Source organism: Cupressus sempervirens, chromosome 5 (genome assembly GCF_028749045.1).
Source record: "Cupressus sempervirens isolate cs-2001-9-10 chromosome 5, ASM2874904v1, whole genome shotgun sequence".
Lineage (NCBI taxonomy): Eukaryota > Viridiplantae > Streptophyta > Pinopsida > Cupressales > Cupressaceae > Cupressus > Cupressus sempervirens.
The window spans coordinates 455962847-455987375 of NC_143122.1; the positions used below are offsets into that span (position 1 = coordinate 455962847).

Below are 24529 nucleotides of genomic sequence, written 5' to 3' on the forward strand. Positions count from 1 at the left end.
CTTAAAAACATGTCCTTCATATACAACACCATGAACACCACATGCAATATGTTCATCAAGATGGTGGTCATTATCGAAGAACTTGGGAAAATTCTTTTGAGAGCCATCACGAAGAGCATGTAGAAGTAGAGCTAGATTCAACAGTGTTAAATCATTTCCCCAAGGGCCTTGGTCCATTTACATGTCCTTGGTAAACGCTCACAACAATTACAATGAAAAAGGACACGGGTATGCTCCAAATGAAAGCGCAAGGCTCTCAAATGTGTTGTATTCCCAACGGAGATATTTTGCAATTGTTGGGTAGATATTTTGCAACTAACATTTTATGCAAATTTGGTTGCAAAATAGGATTACTAGCCATAGTGTATGAGACAAAGTCTCTCCTACCTTAAGGGGAAGGTTCTCACTTCTCACCATTCCTTGGATCAACTCAAGGTAAGCAAGAAGCTAAGAGATGCTTTAAAGGGTGTTACCATTATTTTTTCCTCTTTTTTCAGGAAAAAATCCAGTTACTTGCGGAGTGACTAATGGGAAAGATGGATCTCTTTAACTTCACTTTTATCTAAAAGTTTGAAACAATGATATCAATAAACTCACACAAACTCACAAGCCGATTGAAAGCATATCGGATTAGATCTATGTCAATAGATTTGTATATTCTAAGAACAACTATGAAGCTCACATACTTCTATGCAATTCTTCAAAGGTAAATCTCTACTTTTGGGGCACATAGACTTCTAGGAGTAGATGATTTCTACACTATAATCCTATATGTAATTTTAGTTTATAGACATGAAATTAACTTAATTCTAACAAATTACATGAGTACAAGACAATAATATAAACCACAGTCATAGCTTCTAATCCATACCACCACAATTGCTTCCAGTGACAACGTCAAATTCAATTGTTTCTTGTACTCAACTTGCTCTAATACACACAAGAATAGCAAAAATTAAAGATGGTAAATGCAAATTGGAGCCGCAAATTCCAATTTGTTCTACCACAATTGTTTCTAGACATAGCTTTGAAACAAAATGCTCTCTTTATATTCACTTTCTATCAAATTCGTATTACACAATCACAGTTATGCTTGCACAAGTTTGGCAGAGCTCTCACGCATATAACAAAGATGATTATTTACAATGAATGGCACTCCTTTATATAGGCAAATGAGTGAGAAAAATGGAGAAAAAGGTGGGAGGAACTCAACCACCTAGACTAATTCAAATAAGAAAGAAGATTAATTAGATTACATGACTGAAGGTACGTGTAATTGGGTTACATGCACATGATTGCATGCAACCTATCTTTTGAAACTACAAAGCCGGAAAGACACCTAAAGAAAATGTTGAAGCTGTTGATTTTGGATGAATCAATCCTGTAGATTATCAACAAAGGCCTTGTACTTGATGATGCAATTGCAGATGATCATAGAATCATGAGTTCTTGTATTTTGTGCCATTGCATTTACCTTGTAACTGTGGTGTTGCATCTTTTGATAGCCTCTGATTCTCTTTGATGAATTGTGGATTGTCATTTGAAAATTTGATGTAGTCAAGCTTTTCTCATTCCATAGCTGTTGTTAATTCTCCTTTGTTAGGTTTGCAAATTACCTTCTCAATGATGTCCAAATGTAAACTCAAAACAACTTTCCCATGTGCATCTTTAACTATTTTAATTTTAATTTTTTTCAAAGTGATTGGCACATTCCCACACAAACTCAAGTTCTAGGGCAGCCATTGGGAAAGTGGAGACCAAATGGATAATTGCTTCTTGAGAATCAAAGCATGTCTTCGTGATAGGATGCCTCTATTTTTTAAAGAAATTCTGACATATCTTGACTTGAAGAGTTCGCTACAACATGAGGATTCCAAAGAATGAAAACATCTTTCAATGGGATTGAATCCATGAGGGTCTCAAGATCTGGACAATAATTGCAGATCCATGAAGGATAAGTGTTCTAGGTATGATCTAGATACTTATTGAATACCTATGAAGGTTGGAAATGGTTGGGACCATAGTTGGAAAACTCGCCAAAGCCAAAAACTTGCCAAGGTCTAAAAACTAAATTCGGGGAATAGTCGGCCAATTTTCAGCAAATACTCGACAGCTTAAAAAATTGTTTAACTTTAATTAGAAATGCATTTTTTTTGCAAAATTCAATGAGAAGATACATCCAATGAGTCAATACATGAGAACACAAAATAAACGAGCTTAGTCTAGATTTATTTAAACACAAAGCGGGTACAAAAGTGTATTCTCCTGAGGAAGACTCATGGCTGGAAGCGAAATAGTAAACAATTTATGTAAAACTAAAAGTAAATACATCATTCCAATTACATCTTCCTCTTCTTAGTTCTAATAAAAACTAAGGGAGAGGTAGAATTAGAGGATCTAATCTTAGAAGTCTGCACTGACCATGATTGCCTTTGTGCTTGGTATATCTAACTTAGATTTGGCTTGTCCTCAATCCTGGATATAGCTTTGCCTCTAGCTTCTCCTAGCACTAGCATTGAGTACTCATTCAACTCAATGTCATCAAGTGTGAAACCAATTCCACGCCTTCCTCCATAGCCTACCTCTTCAAATCATTGATGTCATCCTCTTCAAAAACTCCGATCCCGTTGCAAATGTGCTTCAAACCTGCCTCAAGTCCACTTCAAATCGATCAAAATCAATTTGCAAGTGTTTGGAAGACTTTTCCCCTCTTAGCAAAATACAAGTGAAGAAATGAGAAATGAAACTGATTTGGGCTGTTTTATGCCTTGAACTGCTGTTGTAAAACTACATTTCAGTTTTTAACAAAAACTCAACAAGTATTTGACAAGTTCTTGCCAAAAATTCTGCAAGTTTTTGGCGTCGATAAAATTCATAAAAACTTGCCAAGTTAGAAAACTCGACTAGTCTTTGCAACTCAGAGAGTACACTACCAATATTTCATCTATGGTTGGGACAACTTGTATTTTGGGAAATAATGGCCAAAGTCGGGTTTTGAAAGGTGGGTTGCATGTAGGCAAAATGGGGCTTTTGTTTTGAATGGACAAGAATGCAAGTTGGAAGTATATGGATGTGTTTAGGATGAGAGTGTTTATTTTAAAAATGTGACTTTTTACGAAAATTGGGTTGTGGAGATGCTCATCATTTTACCTTGTGTAAATATGCAATTGGGTTTTAGAATTCCTATTACATATTTGGGAAGGTGGAGCTTGGATGGAATTTGATGATGGATTGGATACAAATGATGTAAACATGAAAGATACTTGCATTCTTTGAGGGATAATTCCAACATTTCTCCACCAAAACAAACAAAAACAAGCAAACAAAGTATATACAAAAGCCAAAAACGAAAAGGAAGAATTATACCTCTTGCTTTGACTTGATAAGTTCCAAAACTTTACTTTTGCATGCAATTTCATTTTGTAAGATGAGAGACCTTTTGCATTTGCAAAAAATAAAAGTTTCAAGCTTATTTAATAACTTGAAGCAAAAAAATAGGGCTGCATTGAAACAAATGGAAGAGAAAGAGCTAAAGAATGCCACAAACAAGCAAAAATGATCAAGAAATGCAAGCGAAACCGGAATCTTACATTTACTTGGAGAGCAAAGAGTAAAACTTGAAGCAAGAAGAAGTTGAAATAAACTTGTTCTCTACAAAACAAGGTTTGACAATTGTGTTTGAATGTAAAGATCATATGCTTTGAAAAATTCAAACTCTAGCCCCAAATCATGGTTTGTTGATGCAAATGCATGTGCAAGATAATGCAAATGATGTTGCAAATGTATTCTTAAGTGCAGATCGCACTTCTCCAAATGATTTTCATGTTTGAAAATGCCTTCCCAAGAGCAAATCGTGGTTTGAATGTTGCATTACATGTGCATGATAGAGTGGCAAAGTGTTTGCAAATGCTTCTCTTCACCAACGTCTAAGGAAATTAGGGTTCTCCTAATGTTTTGCATATTCCAAATGAAAGCCTTGCTTCAAAACGTGGTTTCCCAGCCCTATTACATGTGACGTTGTACCTCAAAACACCCAAATCAGGGTTTGAAGAAGTCATTACATGTGTTGTGGAAGATACATATGTCACCAAAAAGAATCTCTTTTCCCCAAATTGTGGCTTGCAAGGCCCTTTACATGACATGCTTTTGCCTTAGAATGTCTAAATCTTGGTTTGGGGAGACCATTACATGTGTTGGAGAAGAAATGATTATACACATTTTGTCCTTTGCCTTTGAATCAGGGTTTGGAAACTCAAACACATATTTAAGATATGCAATGCAAATGCCTAAGTCCCAACATTCAAGCATAAATTGTGGTTTGAAGAAGTCATTACATGTTTAAAATAACCTCTCTAAGGCAAAAATTTGGTTTAAAGTTGCGTTGCATGTTTCAAAAACACATGTATTTGGCAAATTGTGGTTTGGAGAACCATTTACATGTTTTACATTTGGCTTTGTATGCAAATCGTGGTTCTTGGATGCATTTGCATGTTTGTATTTTGCATGCATTTGGCAAATCATGATTTACAAATGCATTTTCATGTTTTATTTTGCTCAGAACTTTATCTCCATGGTAAATTGTGGTTCTTGGATGCAAATGCATGTTTGTATTTTGCATGCAAAGACCAAAATCGGGGTTTGGAAAATGAAAAATACATGTAAAACCTCCCAGCTAGTTGTTTTGCTAAGAAACAAGTGGTTTACAAGCCAAAAACATGGTTTGGAAGGGCAATTACATGTATTTCATTGAAAAATAACATATAATTGACTTGCATCACTTAAAATTTCTATTTAGCACGTCTTTTTGAGTCACTTAAGGGAATCTCACTTTAGAGGGTCTATACATATTTAGATTAACATATTTTACATATAATGTGTAAATATGCTCCAGAAGTGAGATTTTTCACTTAAATGTTTAAGTTAAAACAGTAAAGTAAAACTCAACAGCAAAATAGACTATAAAGTATAAAGTGCACTTTAATGACTTAAATTACTTAACTTATAAATTAAAGTGAAACTCAACATCAAAATTTAAGATAAAGTGCACTATAATGACTTAAATCATTCAAGTTATAAATTGAAGTGAAACCTAAAATCAAAATATAACATAAAGTGCACTATAATGACTTAAATCACTTGAGTTATAAATTAAAAGTAAAAAAGTAACTTAAAAACATAAGTGATTTTAAGTCATATATTTCAAAAAGTGCAATTCAACATTAAATAATGAGGTTTAACATTTTAAATATGTAGTGGTTCTAAACCTTACTTTTTGTGCACTTAAACCTTAATAAATTTTGACTAACTGTAATAACCCTAGCTGTTTAAACTTTCACAATCAAATGTTTTTTTGTTTCATCAAACACTTTGCCAACAAACTTTTGATCCTACTTTATTATTCCAACTAGCTCTTAATTGAGTTGATCTTACTTGTATTAACTTATAATTTTCTTTGTATTTCAGAATGTAAACTTATAACATTAATGCCTATATCCATGACAGATTTAAGAGAATTCTCTCATCATATTCCAACCAATACAATAAACTGAAATGGGACTTCAAGAATTAGCAATTGGAATATGTACATCATCAACAAAACATTATCACATATTAATTGTAAATAAAAAAGCTGACCATTGTGCTACTGTAAATAATGCTAATGCCCAAACCTTCCAATGTGACTTCACAAGAGCTCCCAAATACCCACGCTGAAATATATATATATATATATATATATATGAAATGTAAGCACCCAAATTACCACACTTTAAGAGAGGCTTCTTTTACATATACCGGACTAGGTATTGATAGCTGCAGCAGTGAGTGGACTTGCCAATAATGGTGTCCAAAAATGCAGCATGCAGTTCGCCCAGGCATGCAAAGGAAACCAAGCCCAAAAACCTCAGAGTCAAGCACTCAATGCAGTTCCAATGGGCATAAATAACAGACCAGAATTTGCCCAGATTTTGCATAGAAGATCACGCCCAGAAATGATCAGTATTGGTGCCCAGCTCAAACAATTATACTCAGAATTTAATGTCCTCAATTTGCAAATCCAGAGTGATCAGCTACAACAATTGTGCCCTCCAAATTCTGATTGCAAGAACCCAAACCACTTTACCTCAGTAGTGGTAATGGAAGATAACACCAGCAGATTCTCTCCTCAAGCCACAGTAAGCACAGAATGAGGAAATCAATTACAGACTTTATGATTAAACCCTTATACCTCAGCAAGGGGATTGAAATCTCCAAACTGAGAAAACCTCATAAGAGATAAAATAAAATAAAATAGACAATTGGATGCCTTTCCCATCAAATGGCCTCATATTTATAATCTCCAAATGGCACAAGTTTTACAAATGAACTTCACTTAAGAAGCTTCATCCACACAACATTAAAATATAATAAAGTGCTATTATAATATAATTTATTATTTGCTTTTGGCTCAAAAAATGACCTTTTCCAACATAACATAATATTCTGACACATAAGACCACAGTTTCTTGTGCCTACGATTTAAAACTTTTCATCTCGGTCCAACGAGCTATGATACTGAGGTGACCAACATACAACACCAAAAAAAATAACAACTTCAACATATTTAGATGAATAATAATAATAATTCACCCGTCTTGCGAAAACAACTGAACTAGCATCATAACCAAAATATGACAACACCAAAGTGATCCTAATGAAGAAAGACGATGAATGGACATGACTGGGTGACTCACTATAAATAGACGCTCCCTCCAAGCCTCTTGGATCCCGAATCGGAAGCCCAAAATAAAAATTGAGAACATCACTTAACTCCTCTAACTCAGCTGAGCTCGTTGGAACTAACAATAGTAAGTCCCTCAAACAGAGCCAAAACAAACCATAGGCTACTGTAAGGCCTATAACCCCACAATTGAGACCCTCAAATCCCACTGTTAGCTCATGAGGGCATGCTAAAAAATGAGGACATTACACTAACAACTTTGATTAATCCCCAAGATATCTTGAAAGAAGGGTGTGATCAAAAGCAAGAGATTCAAGGAAACAAAAAGACTAAAACAATCCAGACAAACACTAAAAAGATGCAAAAGAGACTTTGAAGGTCTCAAAATCAAGTATGGGCTAACAAACTGAAAAAATGAAAAAGACTTGATGAGAACATTTAGTAAAAAGGCTCAATATGTGAATTGGGGATGATTGATTGATCAATCTTTGCCAATCAAATAGTGAGTTACCTTAGAGAAATATGAAACTTAATTGAAAAAGTTTTGTAGTGTTGCCCCCATTTTGTGCCATTTTGTGATGACAAAATGAAGGGCAACAGTTTCCATAGTGTCTATTAAAATCCGTGGTGAATGCTATTGCTGCTAGAGTCATAAAAACAATATAAAAAACTTGGTTTATAACTCCGTTCTGAAAATCTTTGTTCATAGTATGGGCTTATTGATTGGAAAAGGGAATTGATTGAAAGGGGGTTAGCTTTGTGATTGTTTGATGTTGTAATCGGTGCATAGTATAGAGTTTCAAGAGGATTTATACCTGTTGTACTTGTCAATTCAATTTCAGATAAGATTGGAATTCACTTGTAGATTTGAGAGATAATCCCAAGTTAGATTGGTGTGGTTTCATTCAATTATAAAAATTGTGCAGATAGAAGTTGATTGTGGGTTTCCTGCCATGAAAGGTTTATTTTTATCTAATGTGCTATGAAATGAAGTTGTGATTTAATCCTTTAAAAATCCAAAATTGAATAATCCTTTAAGTACCATATGTATAGTATATACAACCCCCCTGTCCCCTAGGGCGTGTAACTATGGGATTCTCCAAAAGAGATAACTTGTGAACCTCAGGATGCAAATTTAATGCCCAATCTGAATTTTTAGAAGCATACCTCTTCTCTTGTTCACACACATAACATGTTCTTCTTGTTTTCTTACTTCAAGAAGATCTTCCTTCGCATGCTTAACTTTTATACATTCTTCTCTTGCCTGAAATAACGATCTAATGTATGATTCCCTTTGTTTTCTTGGATTGTCTAGTTGGTTGAATTGTTCCTTGACCTCTTGTAGGTGCCGTCTTGCTTAGGCAGCAAGTATCTTTGCCTTCTTAGCTCTTTGTAACCACCATGACACATATCTTGTGCCCTTTAATCATCTTCCATGTTATGCTGTACAAAATTATAATCTTCTTGTCTTGAATCCACAATATATACTTCGTGTTTGACAAATTCAAGTTGAGTGCGAACATTGGAAAAGTGAACAATAACATCATCTTCATGTGTAAGGGCTGCCAAATCATGATTTTGCATAGGTTAGGGACTTTTGTCTAGGGAATCCATCCTTTCTTCATGCATTTGTATGGTGTCTTAATAAATCTTAATCATCTCTCCTTTCATAAGTAGATGGTCATCAACAAGTGTCTGTTCACTACATACTGAAAATTCTTTATTGCCTCCATATAGCTGATTGGTTATTGCTAGCTGGGCAAACCCCCAGGACAGACTTGAACAATATGTGATTCATCTTTGCCTAAACCCTCACATGGCTGAAGTGAACTTTTGACTTCGTTAATCTCTTGGACAACTTTATGCCCCGTCAAAGAATCATGACTGTATGATGTCAAAACATAAATAGACTCTTTTGAGTTCTCCTTGATTGGCTAAGTCCTTCCTCAAATTTGAATCAGTAATATTTTTCACCAAACATTCATCAATGGGATCCATTGTTTCCACTTCTTTATTCATACCCTCAACATATGTAGATGCATGCTGAATTAATGGATCATGCAAAACTAATGTACTGCTATTATTATGCATAATTGAATTAGAATTAACTTTGTCCCTTTTAGTAGTGTTACCGTAGCTGCCTCAAGCTTCATGTGCTTCTTGAAATGAATGGGATGATCTATATGCTCATCATTAGTGACTTCAATGTGTTCATTGTTGTTATGCCGCTTATCCAACTTTTTAGCTTTTCCAAAATCAATTTCTCTAACAATAATAACATATCCGATTGATATTTTTTAAATGCTTGAAAGAATTCATTTATACCATTCATAAGTTTTTCCATATGTTAATCATTTCTTTGTGACCTTTCATTATTTTTTCTAATCCCTTTCTTTAGTTGGTGAGGCAGGAAGAAAAGTAGGTAACAAATTAACAATCTCCCATCTTTAGTTTTAGCCATTGATATAACCTTTAATCCCCCTGCTGTAGTTGTCTGAAATAAATATTGAATTTTTGTGATCCATTCCTAGCAATACCCCTTTAAGTTCATTCACTATCACGCATGAATCAAAGTAGTAACATGCAAAGTCACCCTCCTTGTTTACCGTATTGGGGTAAGGAAATTAATGCTCACAGACAATAGATACGAATAGAAGAACTCCTTGTTTTATTCGCATATGCCAAAGACATTACATTATGCTTATGATAATAAGATGATTACCCGGAGGGTGTATATACATCCTGAGGAACCTTACCGAAGGGGTCCGTCAGCCACATACAACATGTCGGCTACATAATAAGAACCTTCCCGATACCGACGAGAACCTTCTTGATACCGATGACATACATCCTGACACATACCTTGTCGGCTACACAGTATATACCGATGACATCATCCCCCCCAAAAAGAAAAGTCGTCTCCGGACGAAATACAACAAAATTCAAATAATAAATAACTCAAGTACATCAATATGTTAATACTAAACAGCAGGATGGGTCCTTGGCGTAGTGGTCCGTGCTCTCAACTCGTTCAGCTCCGCCTGCAGCTTGTAGACTTGTTCTTTTTGAACCTTCAACTCAGCCGCCGCTTCCTTCCGAACCTTCAACTGAGCCTCCGCTTCCATCTGAAGCTCCAGAGCTAATTGCATCATCTCTCCAACTTCTCCTAGCTCTTTCTCCTTCTCAGCTGCTGTGTGCTCCTTCTCTATTGCCAACTACTCCTATGCTACCAACTCTGTCGGACTAACAAGGCTTCTCTCTCGGATTCCCAGGCTGCCCTCTCTGAAGCTATCCTGGCAGCTGACTACTCTTGAGCTCTCTCAACTGCTACTTGATCCGCCTGACTCCTCCGAAGAGTGTAGTATGCCTCCCTGTGTAACTTCACTATCTCATGTATTAGAGCCTTCGCGTGGCTCTCCACACCAAAATCTGCCGTGGTGACTCAGTCCTGACGCATCTCATTAGTCTCCACATCCGGCCATCTCCACTCCTCAAAACAGATCTTGAAGGTCGCTGGGCAACCCAATCGCATAAACGAGATGACTCCCTCCAGCTCCTTCACGACTGAGTCCAATGCTTGATTCTCCGCCGAATCCAACACCTGGCAAGCTTGAGATGCTAGAGCTGCGGAATCAGCAAGAAATGCCTCTCTCATTCCTGTCTCCCGCGCTGGTGGTTGTTCCTACTGCACACCCATAACTGTCTCCACGGCATCCGCCATACTCTCAACGGTACTGTGTGACGGTCCCATGTCTTGAACTGGCTCTACTAGTTGCGCTTGCTGAGTGTCTACCTTTGGAATATCATCTCACATAGGAGTCTGCACATAGGCCATTCGGGGAGTCGGAGTACGGTGGAACTGCGTACTCAAAAAAGTACTCACCCTCCGAGCTCTACTCTCCCTATCCCGCTCTGGTGATGCTAAAAGTGCGGCATCCACCGTAACCACTGCATCAAACCCTATGACATCCAAGTGCACACCAGGCATACTTTGACTCTCTGCTATCTTCGGTACAGGAAGGTCGGGTACCTCCATGGCAGTCTCCTTTCCACCTTTTGGTACGCTCTCTACTATAGGTGCCTCAACTACTACTGCTGGTTGTGCTTCAGCAACTTCTCCTGTTGGCTGTGCTTCGGCAACTCCTCCTGCTGGCTGTGCTTCGGCAACTCCTCCTGCGGGCTATGCCACAGATTCTGCTATGGGAAGTGCATGGGCAAGAGTTGGCATACGCTCTCGGTTGATGGGTGCTACCACTCATGCAAACCCTACGGCAAACCCAACTCCTGGTCGAATTGGAGGGGGCCTCATCCCGTGCTGCCACAGTGCTACTACTGTAACTGCCTGCTGGGGTGCTGTAATCATCACTATCGGCTGCCGTGTCTGTCCAAACCTTGGTATGTGAGCCATGTGCAGACCTACTGGGACCAAACAGGGAGTGGCTGGTGGTGTAGTGCGGGGAAATAGTAAGGGGGTGGTTGTGACAATCTGAACCTCCTCATCATCTTCTTCCCCTTCTTCGTCCCCCACACTGTTCTCCTCAGAAGATGTTTCCTGTAGCCCGCTGTCTGTATCATCTCCTGTATCCATCCGGGGTCTCTTCTGTCCTATAGGACCCTTCTACACAATGGCCGAGTCTAAGTGTCTCCACTGCATGATAGGGGGTTCTCCGGGAGCCAATGGCCTAGGTTTTCCCTCCAATGTGTCCTCTGGAATCATCCACGCTGTAGCATCGAGGAACAGTACTATGGCATATAAAATGTCTTATGCTGGAGGGTCATAAATTCGTGCATACGTTTGGCCAAAACAGATGCCCAATCATACACTTTCCCATTCATTATACCATTCATCAAAGATACCTGTGGAAAGGAGATATCGGATGCCCTAGATGATCCCATAAGCCTGCTCTTGACTAAGTCCATCAGGCATCGCCATGGTCCCTCCTTGATGTTTGTCTTCTTTAAACCCCTTCCTTTTGATGTCTCAGCCAATGCTTCCTGCTCTGCTTCAGTCATGTCTCCGCATACCAGCCTAATCAAAAACAATTTTACCTCCTTAGAAGTTTTCTTAGGCTGAACCTTCTTGCCTTGCGGCCCTGGTATGCCAAACACTCGCATGAAATTTGTTGCCTTGAATGAAACCACCAGGTCTCTGCCTGAGTGCTCAAATGTGCTCCTTTGAGAATCTCTACCATAAGTCGCGACCATGGCTCGCAAGAAACCTTTGTAATTTCGAATGCAAAAAACAGGCATCCGAATAGCCCATTCCACTTGTGCCCTTCTAATGCTTGCTTTTACTGCATGGTCATCAGGAGTTTCCTGCCACCACTTCCTACAGTCCATTCCGCTCAACCCTTCGAATGCTATAGTTTGTGGTGTGATTTTTGTTGTTGCAGGTGCTGGAGGCTTACGCTTCTGCTTATTATTGCTACTGGTGCCTTCATTCTGATTACTTGCAGTCGCCATTTTCATGCCCTTCTCAATTGTAGATTCTTCTAGTTGCTTTTTCCACCTCCGTTTGCCTGCAGACTCCATGTAATATTGGGTCAGTTATTCAATTATTTCTCTGAAGACAGCAATTCGTTTCCTCCTTAGCAGCGTACAGATCCGTATGGCCCTTTTTTTGAATGCTTTGTGAATGGCTCCTATTTTCGTACAGATACTTTGTAACCCTGCTTGAGATCGTTCGGTGGTGATTAGGTAGCTTATCCTTCAAATTTGTATGCCCAACTTTCTTCCTTAACTGCGTATGCCCACTTTATTATGCAAATCCGTACATCAACTGAAGCTTCTACATCCGTACGAAGGTAATTAGGCACTGAATGGAGTTAAATCCCCAAATCCATACAACAGGCAATTTATCGTATGCCAAGTTCTTAATTCTCCAAAATCCATATGCAATATCCTTCAAATTTTGTACAGAATATCTTGTTGAATTTGGCATATTGGAAGCTTAAACTTGCAACTGAAGCACATAGGCGACTTATCATTTGAAATCCGTACTGCAGCTATTTGAACCCTTAGAATCCGTACGGCAACAGTATGCATTAATCCTTTATAATCCGTACGCCATCAACTGGAAGCTAAAGCCAATACAAAATCCGTATGTTGAAGGCTATTGTCAAAAACAATCTCAGACCCGTACCGCAATTTATATTCATGAAATCTGTATGGCATATAATGAAAACTTTAAAATCCGTACACCTGTACGCCAAATTTGGAAGGCAAATCCGTACGCCCAGCTGGAAATCAGTACGCCAACACATATATTGGAAATTCATACAGCAAATTTCGTACAACAAATTCTATTAAAATCCATATGGTGACAACATATAGTGTCCTTCAAAATCCATACGATGGAATTAACCTCCAAAGTTCGTACGCAAATCCGTACATCAAATCCATATGCAGTATCATACAAAAGCCGTACACCAAAACATGCAACATCCACACGCTAGAATGAGAAATCCGTACATCAACAGGGATTTAATCTGCAAACTTTCAAATCTGTACGGGGTCTGTATGTTTCTTTGTAATTGCCGTACGATGCCTTCTAATACAGCATAGACCTCAGTATGACAACTGTACGTTGATGACCTCTCAATTTTTATTTTTTTAATTATTTATTTATTAATTTTTTTTTTGGAAAAACCTCTGGCCACCCTTCTTTTGTATCTATTTTTGGACACTGTGCGGTTGCACTCCTCTACTTGCCTTCCTAATTGCATCAATTCACAATTTCTAGTCTATGCGTTCTTAATCCACTGGGCGCCTTCCACAATATGCTTGTTCTAGAACTTATCTTATACTCTGTCTGCAAGCTTTCTTTGCATGCCATGGACCTGAAAACGCTATCCTTGTATTGCCAACCCTTAATAACTTGTGCCATGATTGCGTTGGAATTGCCTTGTACTCCTGTCTGTACCAATTAATGTTATTGCTCCAACTGTACGGATCTATTCTCAGCTATTTGATATTTGCCAGACTCCTTTGTTTACCGTACGACACATATCTATCCTGCGTATGGAGGCATTAGAAAGAATGCCGTACGGATGCATGTGACTTGGTTGTCGTACAAGATCTTCCTCAGAAATTGCCGTACTTGTCATGTCGTACAGTGCTTCTGGGAGTGTTTATATGTCGTATGGTTGCAGTGAAAAGGATATCGTACGGTAGCTAGTAGCTAGAGTGATCATCGTACGGTGAGTGCTTGATACTGTACAATACCTATAGTATCCCTAGTTGTCGTATTATGACTTTGCTTGACATTTGGAAAAGGCCATATGGTCTTTTTTGAAGGTGCGTGGACACTTAAAATATCGTTAGGATCTGCCGTACGGTGGACACCACTTTGCCGTATGGTTCCTTCATGCTGCTGTACGACCACTTGACCGTACGGTGCTTTTTTTTTTTGGATATCAAATTACAACTCTTTATTCATAAAATAACTGTTACATGCAACGTGCCGAGCTGTAAGGCCTTCCCGGTTACGGCCAAATACAATAGCAATTACAATAACAGTTCTGCAAGATCCCTCAAAATCCAACCCATATGCTAGCTAGTCCAGATCCACACTCTGGTAGAAACCTTGAAGATTTCAACTTGTGCTCGCAAGCCACCAAGCAACCTCCTTGTTTCTAAACCACAACCACTAGCTCTTCTCACAAATTTGCAACTCCACCACTATCCTGCTGTAAACTGCCTCACATTCGGTGCTCTATCCACAAACTCAGGAAAACTCGCTCCTCTACTTCCTCCTCTCTAAGCTTCTACTTACAGATCCCCAGAAATTAACCACTTGGGACAACCTTAAGGAGTTTACTGCCAAATTTCAACTGTTGCGCGACGACAATGAAATTGTAGCAGAGATATACAATACAAAATAGGGGAAAAATGAAATGGTCCAAGTCTACGCAAGGAAATTAAAAGATTTGATAAATAAAATGGAAAATAAATCGGTCGATGGACTGCAAAAAAGATGGTTCATTGAAGGCTTGCACCCGAAGTTGCGGAAGAAGATGAAGATTGTGCAGCCATCCTCATACACTGAAGCGTACAATTGAGCAATGAACTTGGAAAGTGAGCAGAAGATGAAAAAGAAGAAAAAGAGTAGCTCGTTTGATTCAGATGATGATGCATCTTCAAAAGAGGAGAGCAGTGATGACGAAAAGGAAAGCAAGAAGATCCACGCCCTCTAAAAGGATATGATTCAGATGATGAAAGAATTCAAGAACATGCAGAAGGAGACCAAGGGAAATGAGCTATGGTGCACCGAGTGCAAGGAAGAAGGCCATACGAAGGGATCCTGTTGGAAGGACCAATTTTGCGAGATTTGCTAGATCATGGGACATTCTACAAAGGAATGCCCGTTCAATCTGAAAACACAAGGTCCTTAGCAAGTGTTCCTGACATAGGAGGCTTCTGTGTCAGGAGGGAGCGGGAACACCAGTACTGAGGGTGCCACGTCGGGAGGATGCAGAAATAATCGGTGAAGACAAAACAACAACGGCAACAACAATAATGGCAGTAGGAGTTGAATTCAGTATGATGCAAACGGCCAGTCCATAGTTCAATGCCGAGCATGTAATTTTTGAGGCCACTTTGCCCGTGACTGTACAACAACAAACACACCGAAATTATTATGTAGGTGGTGTGGACTCGGTGATCATGAAGATGCTAAGTGCCCGAAGTCGGGAGTAAATTTGATCACCATCGGGACAGACGAAGAGGAGGTTCTGGCCATCACACGAAAGCAAGCGAAAGTGTACCCCGACCCAATGGAAGAAAAGAAGAGACTGGAGGAAGTGTGGGCAGAGATTCAGAAGGCAACATAGGTAGAGAAAGCACACTTGAAGGACACTACTGGTACCTCTGCACGGAACTGTGCAAAACAGAACATTGTACGACAAATATTACAAACCGAGGTACCCGTCAAAATAAATGATTTGTTGCTCACTATGCCTCAATTCCGTACGACACTCACAAACATTGCTCCAACTGCTAAGTTGCTAGCAGAACAAGGGAGAAAGAAGGTGACGCAAGTGTAGAAGATCCGGTGCTGTTAGCCCTATCATCCAGATGACATTCGACAGTCGTCAAAATGGGAATTCTCGGGACTGTTTTGACGGACACGGTTGTGGACGGAGGGTCCGGTGTCAATGTGTTACTAGAGGATACTTGGAAAAGGTTGGGACAACCGACATTGTGGCCACCTACATTCCAGCTGCTAACGACCGACCAACACGAAATCAAACCATTGGGAGTCCTAACAGCACAACTAGTAACAATTGGAACACAACCATTCCTGCTTGATTTCGTTGTGATCCCGCTGAAGAGGAAGGGGTATGATGCCATTTTGGGCCAGGGGTGGCTGATACAAGCTAGCGTTAAACACAATTGGAAGAACACTATCGCTTGAAAGCAAAGGGCGGAAATACAACATTGATTTACACACCCAAATGGTCGGGGAAGAAGCCCTGTCATCAGATTCTGAAGAAGAAGAGGATGAAGGGAGGTAGTGTATGGAACCAGATCAGGAGGGAATCCTGTGGTTGGAAGGAGACGACAATTTGGATTCGGTAAACGGTCTTTACCACTGGCAGATAGAGGACTATGAACTGTTTCAGAGTTGCAATGTGTTGACGATAGAGGAAGGACACAACGATGATGGATTTCCAAGGGAATTCACAGAAGTAAAAGAGGGGGATGCGCTGCTTGATGAAACACTCGCCCATGAATTCACTGAGGGGGAGCCCATCAAATACAACGAAGCCACACTGCAAACAATGAATTTGGGGGATGAAGCAGAACCAAAGAACATACTGGTGGGAGATAATTGGGATCCAGTACTCAAAGCAGTGGCATTCAAGATATTTTTGGAATACAAAGATGTGTTTGCGTGGACATACAAAGATTTGAAAGGAGTACCGCCAGAGTTGTGTGTACACACCACATCCCGTTGGTCGAAGGTGCAATTCCCGTATGGAAGCGACCATATAGGATGAACAAGAACTATGTGGCACGGGTTACAGAAGAGATCAATTGGATGCCAGAAGCCGGTATTATTTTTAAGGTGCAGACAAGTGAATCGGTGTCACCCATAGTAATCTCATTGAAGAACACCACCCAGATCCGGATATGCGTTGATTTCAGATGCCTGAATGCAGTCACGATCAAGGATCCGTTTCCAATTTCATTTACAGACAGCATCTTGAGGAGGTAGCCGGACATGAGATTTACTCATTCATGGATGGATTTTTCGGATATAATCAGATTTCAATCGCAAAGGATAAATTGAAGACGACATTTGTCGTAGAAGATGGAGTGTACGCATATAATTGGATGTTGTTCGGCTTGTGCAATGCGCCTGCTACATTCTAGCGTATCATACTACACATCTTTGACAAAATGTCCGTCGGGAACTTCAAGGCATTCCTGGATGATTGGTCGATATTCAGCGCCGAGGACAAACATTTGGCAGCATTGGGCGAATGTATGGAGAGATGCCGATGGGCGCGACTAGCTTTGAATCCAAGGAAATGCAGATTTATGGTTTCACAGGGAAGACTGCTTGGGAATATACTCTGTAATGAGGGCTTGAAGATAGATTCGAACAAGGTCAGAGTCATATTGGAAATGCAGCCGTCCACCAATGTAATGGAGGTAAAATCTTTCCTGGGACACATAGGTTACTACAAAAGGTTCATCAAAATTTTTGCCAAGGTATCATACCCGCTGGACAGGTTAACTTGCAAAGGAGAATCGTTCAGATGGGAAAAAGAGCAGGATGAGGCATTTGAAGGGCTCAAGGTACGACTAGCTACGACACCCATCTTGGCGTATCCGGATTGGAACGAAGAGTTTCATGTGCATGTCGACACGTCCAACTATGCAATCAGAGCAACCTTGGCACAGATGGGGAGCCACGGGTTGGATCACCTGATATACTTTGCCAGCCGATTACTATCAAAAGCAGAGTAGAACTACAGTAAAACAGAACGGGAAGCGTTGGGAATGGTGTACAAAAACTCCGTCATTACTTGCTAGCGGCACCCTTCATGTTCTATGTCGACCATCAGGCTCTGTTTTATATATGATCAATAAACCTGTCATTCAAGGAAGAATCAACAGGTGGTTGCTTCTGTTACAGGAGTTCACTTTCAAAATAATTGTATGGCCTGGGAAGAAACATGTCAGTGCAGACCATCTGTCGGGAATCAAAATAGGGGAACCGGCAGACGGAGTGAACGATGTTTTTCCTGATGCACAATTTTTTCAGATTGTCGTACTGCCGCAATGGTACACAAGCATTGGAGAATACTTCTCGACAAGTCAGTTCTCGAGTGACATGCCACCAAATGAAAGGTGCAAATTGATATTCAGGAACCGACTCCCGTACCTATAGCAGAGAGTTTGCCCCAGCTATCTCTTGTAGCAGGCCCATAGTTGACTCCACGCTCGTGCTCCCTCGGCACTTCGAGCCGTGTGAGTCAATCGCCTTCTATCTGGATTCTCTTCCCTCGGCGTATGTAGGTTCAAAAACTCCTCCCTTGCTTCTTCCACCAAATCCAACCGCTGTCGAGTCTTCTCCAACAATTCTTCAATGCGACGGTGTCCGACGGTAATGTGCTGAAACCTTCTTCTGCGTTCGGCGTGCTGTACCAAAATTAAGTTTTCTTGTGCGGTGTGTATTTCGTCCTTTTCCTTCAGCTTATTTTTATTCTTGTTCAGCTGATTCAGCATTACTCTTCATCCGTCTGCCTGTGTACCAGGTCCATTGGGCAGCGGCACCAAATGTTTACCATACTGGGGTAAGGAAATTAATGCTCACAGAGAATAGATATGAACAGAAAAACTCCTTGTTTTATTCGCATATGCCAGAGACATTAGATTATAATTATGATGATAACATGATTACCTAGAGGGTGTATATATACATCCCGAGGAACCTTCCCGAAGGGGTCCGTTGGCCACATACAACATGTCGGCTACATAATAAGAACCTTCCCGATACCGACTAGAACCTTCCCGATACAACCTTCCTGATACCGACGAGAACCTTCCTGATACCGATGACATACATCTTGACACATACCTTGTCGGCTACACAGTATTTACTGTCGACACTTGTGAAGTTGATGAAAATTGCCATGCAATCAAATCCAAAAATTTGTACTGCTTGGAAATGGCACACAAAAGAAAGACAATTTATTAAATTGATTTAAAATATCATGCAACCATTTCGGTATCCACCAAATTGTCATGCAACACAAGTCCGCTAACCAAGATCACTCGGAAATAACCATTCAATGGTAACCCTCTTCATAAACTGCTCCTAAATTGACATGCAATAATCTGGCTATTCACCAAATTGCCATGCAATACATCCGACACATATGCAACTGCAAAATCTATTGTGCATTACTGGCACCCTAACAAGCTGGCAAGATCATCAACTTTGATGCCATTGAAATATCCTAGACTCTGATAAAGCTTCATATCTGATTTAAATTTAGATTTTTGCTCATGTTTTGCTTCATCATAATGTAATATTGCAACACACAGATTGAACATGTACGATAAATAATCTAGATTTTCAAGGAAATCAATTTGATGAAATACAAATAATCAAGTTAGCCAATGTGTATTCTTGTGATATAGAAATGTATTGTTTTTTTACAAATACTTGTTGCTGGTGCAAATCAAAAAATGCACTATACCATCATGTAACACATACATGGAATGCCTCTATACATATGATAACACACCCTTTGAAGTACTGCAAGATAGATCAATGAATCTCCACGAAAACTGATCAGTTATGTGCAACTGTGAATCCTATGATGAAATCACCAAGTGGGCTGATCTGGGTTTTCTTCCAAAAAGTCAAAACCTCTGGGGTTTCGATCCCAGGGTTTACTAAATCTGCAAGTTGAAGCTCTCAAGCTCTCAAGGAAAAGTTTCTTTAATAATAACAAGTCAAGAATGAATCCTCCTTTCACCTTTTCCTCCTTTTATAATGCTTTTCCGTTTCGAAAGTTGTATTTTATTTTATTTCTCTTTTCATTTTTTCCCCCCCTCAAAAGTGAATTTACATTATAAGTTGTCATTGACATTATTATAAAGTCACTTTATTAAATAAGTCATGTCTAGGTGCTGATTGATTAAATTTAAATAATCCCATAGGACTTGGGGCTATTTATTAAAAAATTAATTACTTTATTCCCTGAAATATACTCAATTAGCCTACGTCTAATAATCTCTTCTAGGAGATCACTTGGATAAAATTTGACATTATAGCAAGTATTAAAAAATTTGCAGGTTCCTCATTAACTTGTAGTCTTGATCCTATTGTTTATCTTGTGTGGTTGCTTGAACATTGAAGGATATGGATTTCCATTATACCCTACAGCTAATTCAGCCTTTAATAATAATATTAATATAATTGGCAAAGTTCAGAAAAGAGAATGGAGAGTGAATTCAGGATATAGTAAATCTCATTGGTGATATGAGAAGAAAGAAAAAAATAGGCAGTGAATGAGGGGAGGCAAAAATATAGAAGCTAGAAGCTTCCCATAACATTTTGAGTTCTTCCTTGTGTTCGTGCATTAAATGCTCAAAGGGGAGATCATGCAGTGAAGATGGAAACATCACTGGCTCAGGGCAAGTAGAAAATTCTAGGGGTGAAATGTAACATTTCAAAGTTTATGGATTCTAGGAAGTGTTAATATCAACATGGAGGATAGTGAAGGAACCATGAAGAATGGTCAATGACATCTCATTCTGAAAGAGAAGCTCATAGTGCATGTATGAATTAATCAAGAAACAAAGAGACCCTCTAGTCCGAAGGTTAGGAAAAAAAACACCATCAAGATTATTGCAAAGATTCTGATAGCCACTCCTTGGATTACACATTATGGATTGTCTCCCTATTTATAAAAAAGATTGGATCTGCCCCATCATGTCACAAAGTGAATTGATTGATCATCATTAAAAGGCAAAACTCTTCAGTCTACCCAAAGCTCAGACTGGCTGAACTTATGTGGTGAAAACATATCTCACCAAAGTTGGTCATCCTAAGTTTTATCCATAAGAATTTAAAGTGTGTTTAACTGCAGCAATGGGGAATACTTTTCAGTGGTATTCTAGGAGGGAAGCACTTCTTATGATGCTAATTCGTATGCTAATAAAACTGATGGATGCATAATCAGATCCTGTAATCATGATGGATGGATGCATAGTTTGTGGCATCATTTTACTATGGTTTACGAATTTTATGTGGAGGTAATTTCTAGAATAATTTGCATTAAGTACTATCCTTGTAAGAAATTCTCTACCAGTTCATTTCTTATGCAAGAGTAAATGTAATCTGCAAAAGCAGTGTGTATATATAAATCAAATATCCACTACTGAAAATTTTATAATTATTAATATGATTGATATTTGTTATCTGCCATTTTATTTGATGAGGCAATAGATTTTATGTTTTTTAAGGATGATTCCACATGCCTGATTGGAGTCTGGACTATGACAATATGGTAGCTGTAGATATATCATTTGGAATTGCTTTAAGCATTCTCTGTGTTCGTTCCATCCCACAGAGGATTGAAGAGCTTGAATGCTTATGTTTTGTTTATGCAGAGCTTATTTGGTCAAAAAGTTCTGGACTATCAACTGAATAAGACAGGACTGTTCACTTCCTGTGAATTCATATCACAACATTCCGATTTTCATCAACAATTGAAGATATGTAAGGAAAGTGCAGATTTATTAATAGAGATGTGATGTGAATACATCCAGCTGAGACTATTTCTCTATGTCTGTTTATTACTTCTATATGTCTGTTTATTACTTGTATACATGGATTAATAATATTGCAATATGCATGTATAGTATGGGCGAACCATGGTGATGAAATAAGCCTCCAGTACTCTGGGACACATGCTCTTAAAGGGGATTTCGTGAGGTAGCTTAATTATTTTTTCCTCTTGTATATTAAAAGCGATGTCTTTACAGGCAAATATGTAATGAACTATAACGGTAATTAATGTCTTTTTTTCTCATCTGTTTTTAATCTACAGGTATGGGAAGCAGACTGTGTCTGGACTAATTAAAGATGGTTTCAGTGCTCTTGCTCGCTACTATTTGAATAATTTCCATGATGGTATCCGTCAGGTACGATTCCTATTGATATGGATTCAGGTTGCTAAACATTTCATCCTTTTTGTCCCTGCAAGTCATACAAGCATTCTGATATGAAAACATGGCAGGATGCTATGGACTTGGTTGCTGGCTACTACACTGTCAGCAGAGGCATTCCTTCTCCTTTCCAACTAAATGGATTTGAGTTATTTGCTGTGAGTGATTGTGAACTGTAAATGACTTGAGCGAATCTTCATTGACACTTTTTAAATCTTTGGTACTCATTGAAGAAAAGCTTTGAAAAAGGGCCTTCTCATGCTTTGTAGTCAAACTTTTAGTCCGTTTTTAAAGGATGAAAATTAATCAGACACAAGAATAGAAGTGTACTAGTTTATGTGCACTTGTAATTCACCTTGTAATTCTCTCTACTCATGCTTTTGGTACTTGTTTCAATGATATTGCAGTACCTTCCAATTGCTTCAGCTTTGATTGTTGGGGCCCTTACAGTGACAACCTTCTCTCTTCAACAAGGTGATTGAGGCTCTTTGTTCTGGATATTATTTCTCTTTGCTTGCAACTTGAGACATGACATGGTGCATTCCTTGCTGGATAAAACTATCACTAAATCTGTAGACATGTTGATATATTAGTATATTATGCATCAAGAGATATCCGGATTATCTTTTCTAACTGCAACTGCACTTTTATGCAGCAGTAGATGATACACAGCATTTTCTTTATTCAGTGGTTTGGGGAGGTCTAACAGCTGGTGTAATGGCTGTTGTAAAAGCTAATGGACGGCAGTTCTGCAGCCGGCCTCGTTTGTGCAAACTATTTTAAATTGAAGTTAAGAGATTAGTATTAATAATTGACGCTTTGAATAATTTGCCTCTATAAAATATTGAGGGCAGGCTAAAGCAGTCATGAAATTTCTGTATTATAATTTTGTATAACTTGATAGCCACTACTTTTCATGTACTATGATGTAATACTTTTTATAGCCATAGGGGGGCATTATCTGGGTTTTGAAACCATGTAAAAAGTGTAAATTTGAATGTACATGCAGTGAACAATGAATAAAACTCTTGCTTTGGCCAATCTATGTTTTTGATGCCAAAATTATGTCCATTTTCAATCACGAGTCATGTAGCTTGGACTCTGAATTCAATACATACCTATAACAAATGATCTCATAATCTTATTGGATAAATGTTGCGCAATAAACTGTGTAGAATAATGTATTGGATCACTATTTGGGACATATCATCAGATGAGTGGCACAAACTACAATTGGGTTTCCATATGTAATTCAATGTGGACAAAGTTAGAGGAATCCTCTAATTCTAACTATGGGTTTAATACCAACCCTGGTTGAAAAGTATTATTGTATTAAAATAAATATATAGGCACTCTGCAAGTTCATGTTTTAGATGCATACAATACAAAATTTCAGCTCTGTTCAACATAACGATGAATTATAACAATTTTTTGTATTAACTCTAAGTTGCCCAAGTAATCTTCTAATCTTGTGGCAATCCATTTTCCGCATAGACTCAAATCTTAGTCTCTTCCACATCCAGAAGAACATTTTCCATGTTGATTGCTTCTCATAGTTATTCATGCCTATTCAATGAGTTGATTGCTTCTCAATGTTTTCTATTCTATAAACTTATTGTTCCATACCTATTCAACGAGTCATTACAAATGAGTGTTAAACCAAAATCAGTTTTTTGATTTATATGTGTTTGCAAAGTTTTAATGAATTTCATTCAATAGTTATTCTGGTTTCAACAATGAATGGGTGACCATTGTGTCTTTGGCTGTCTTAATGGTCTTTCTAGTTTAATTTTTGAGGAAAATTTGTATGATGCTCCTTTTTCATATTCTTGCCATCTTATTTATGCGTTTTATATTTTTATTTCAGGGTAAACAAAAGAGGTTTTAAAAAGTTCTCAAATCATGTATAATGTCATAATCGATATAGAAGTAGCAAATACCTGGAACATAGAAATGAAAAGTGAGACAAGACCTTAACCAACACTGACCCGAACACAAGGTTAGAGAACAGCTCAATGGAAGACTGCAATAAAACAACAAAGAGATAACAATTTCAAACTAGGGAGAACCTTAAATATTCATGGCTTAGATTGCCTATCTGCCTTGAAGATAATATAATTCTCATTGTTTTTGGTTCTTATACTGCCACTAGTTTCTATATAATTGTCTTTTTTAGCGTCAAACCCTTCCCTTAGCATGTTAGTGCTTGCAACATAGTTCTTGATGGCGATCCTATCAGCTGAACAAATTTATATAGATTCTCTGTAATAGTCTTGATCTCAGCCTGCCTTCGGTTGAGTCTTTTCTCAAGGACTACCACCTTAAGGAAGCATGCAATCTTTAGCCAAATGAGGATTACTATTTGTTCCTTTACATTTGCAGCTGGAGGTTGTTGTGATGTTCCCAAATTCTAATGTAATGATTAAATTAAATTAATTGGTCCCAAAATTCAAATTCAAAATTAAAGGATCTTTAATTAATTACTTTAATTAATAAAATATGGGGCCCCAATCAATTAAAAAAAGTTGTACTGGGTTTTTTATTGATTTATGCATATCTTAGTACCATCTTTTATTTTCGTCAGAGGTATTTGTTGTCGTGTTGGCACTTGTTGTG

The 24529-nt window shown here is 38.5% G+C and overlaps 1 protein-coding gene across 2 annotated transcripts in view; it reads left to right on the forward strand.

Annotated features, from left to right (window-relative positions):
* Nucleotides 1–23066, forward strand: part of LOC149556744 (phosphoinositide phosphatase SAC8-like) — a 113881-nt gene extending 90815 nt beyond the window's left edge. Inside the window, exons 16-21 of one of the 2 annotated variants that reach the window (XM_089831261.1) lie at nucleotides 21356–21464; nucleotides 21608–21680; nucleotides 21796–21889; nucleotides 21985–22071; nucleotides 22321–22387; nucleotides 22572–23066. In XM_089831261.1, coding sequence (XP_089687387.1) covers nucleotides 21356–21464; nucleotides 21608–21680; nucleotides 21796–21889; nucleotides 21985–22071; nucleotides 22321–22387; nucleotides 22572–22696 — 555 coding nt within the window. In that variant the 3' untranslated portion in view covers nucleotides 22697–23066. Of the gene's footprint in view, nucleotides 1–21355; nucleotides 21465–21607; nucleotides 21681–21795; nucleotides 21890–21984; nucleotides 22072–22320; nucleotides 22388–22568 lie in introns of both variants that reach the window. The other variant, XM_089831260.1, reaches the window with a different exon arrangement.
* The last annotated feature ends 1463 nt before the right edge of the window (nucleotides 23067–24529 follow it).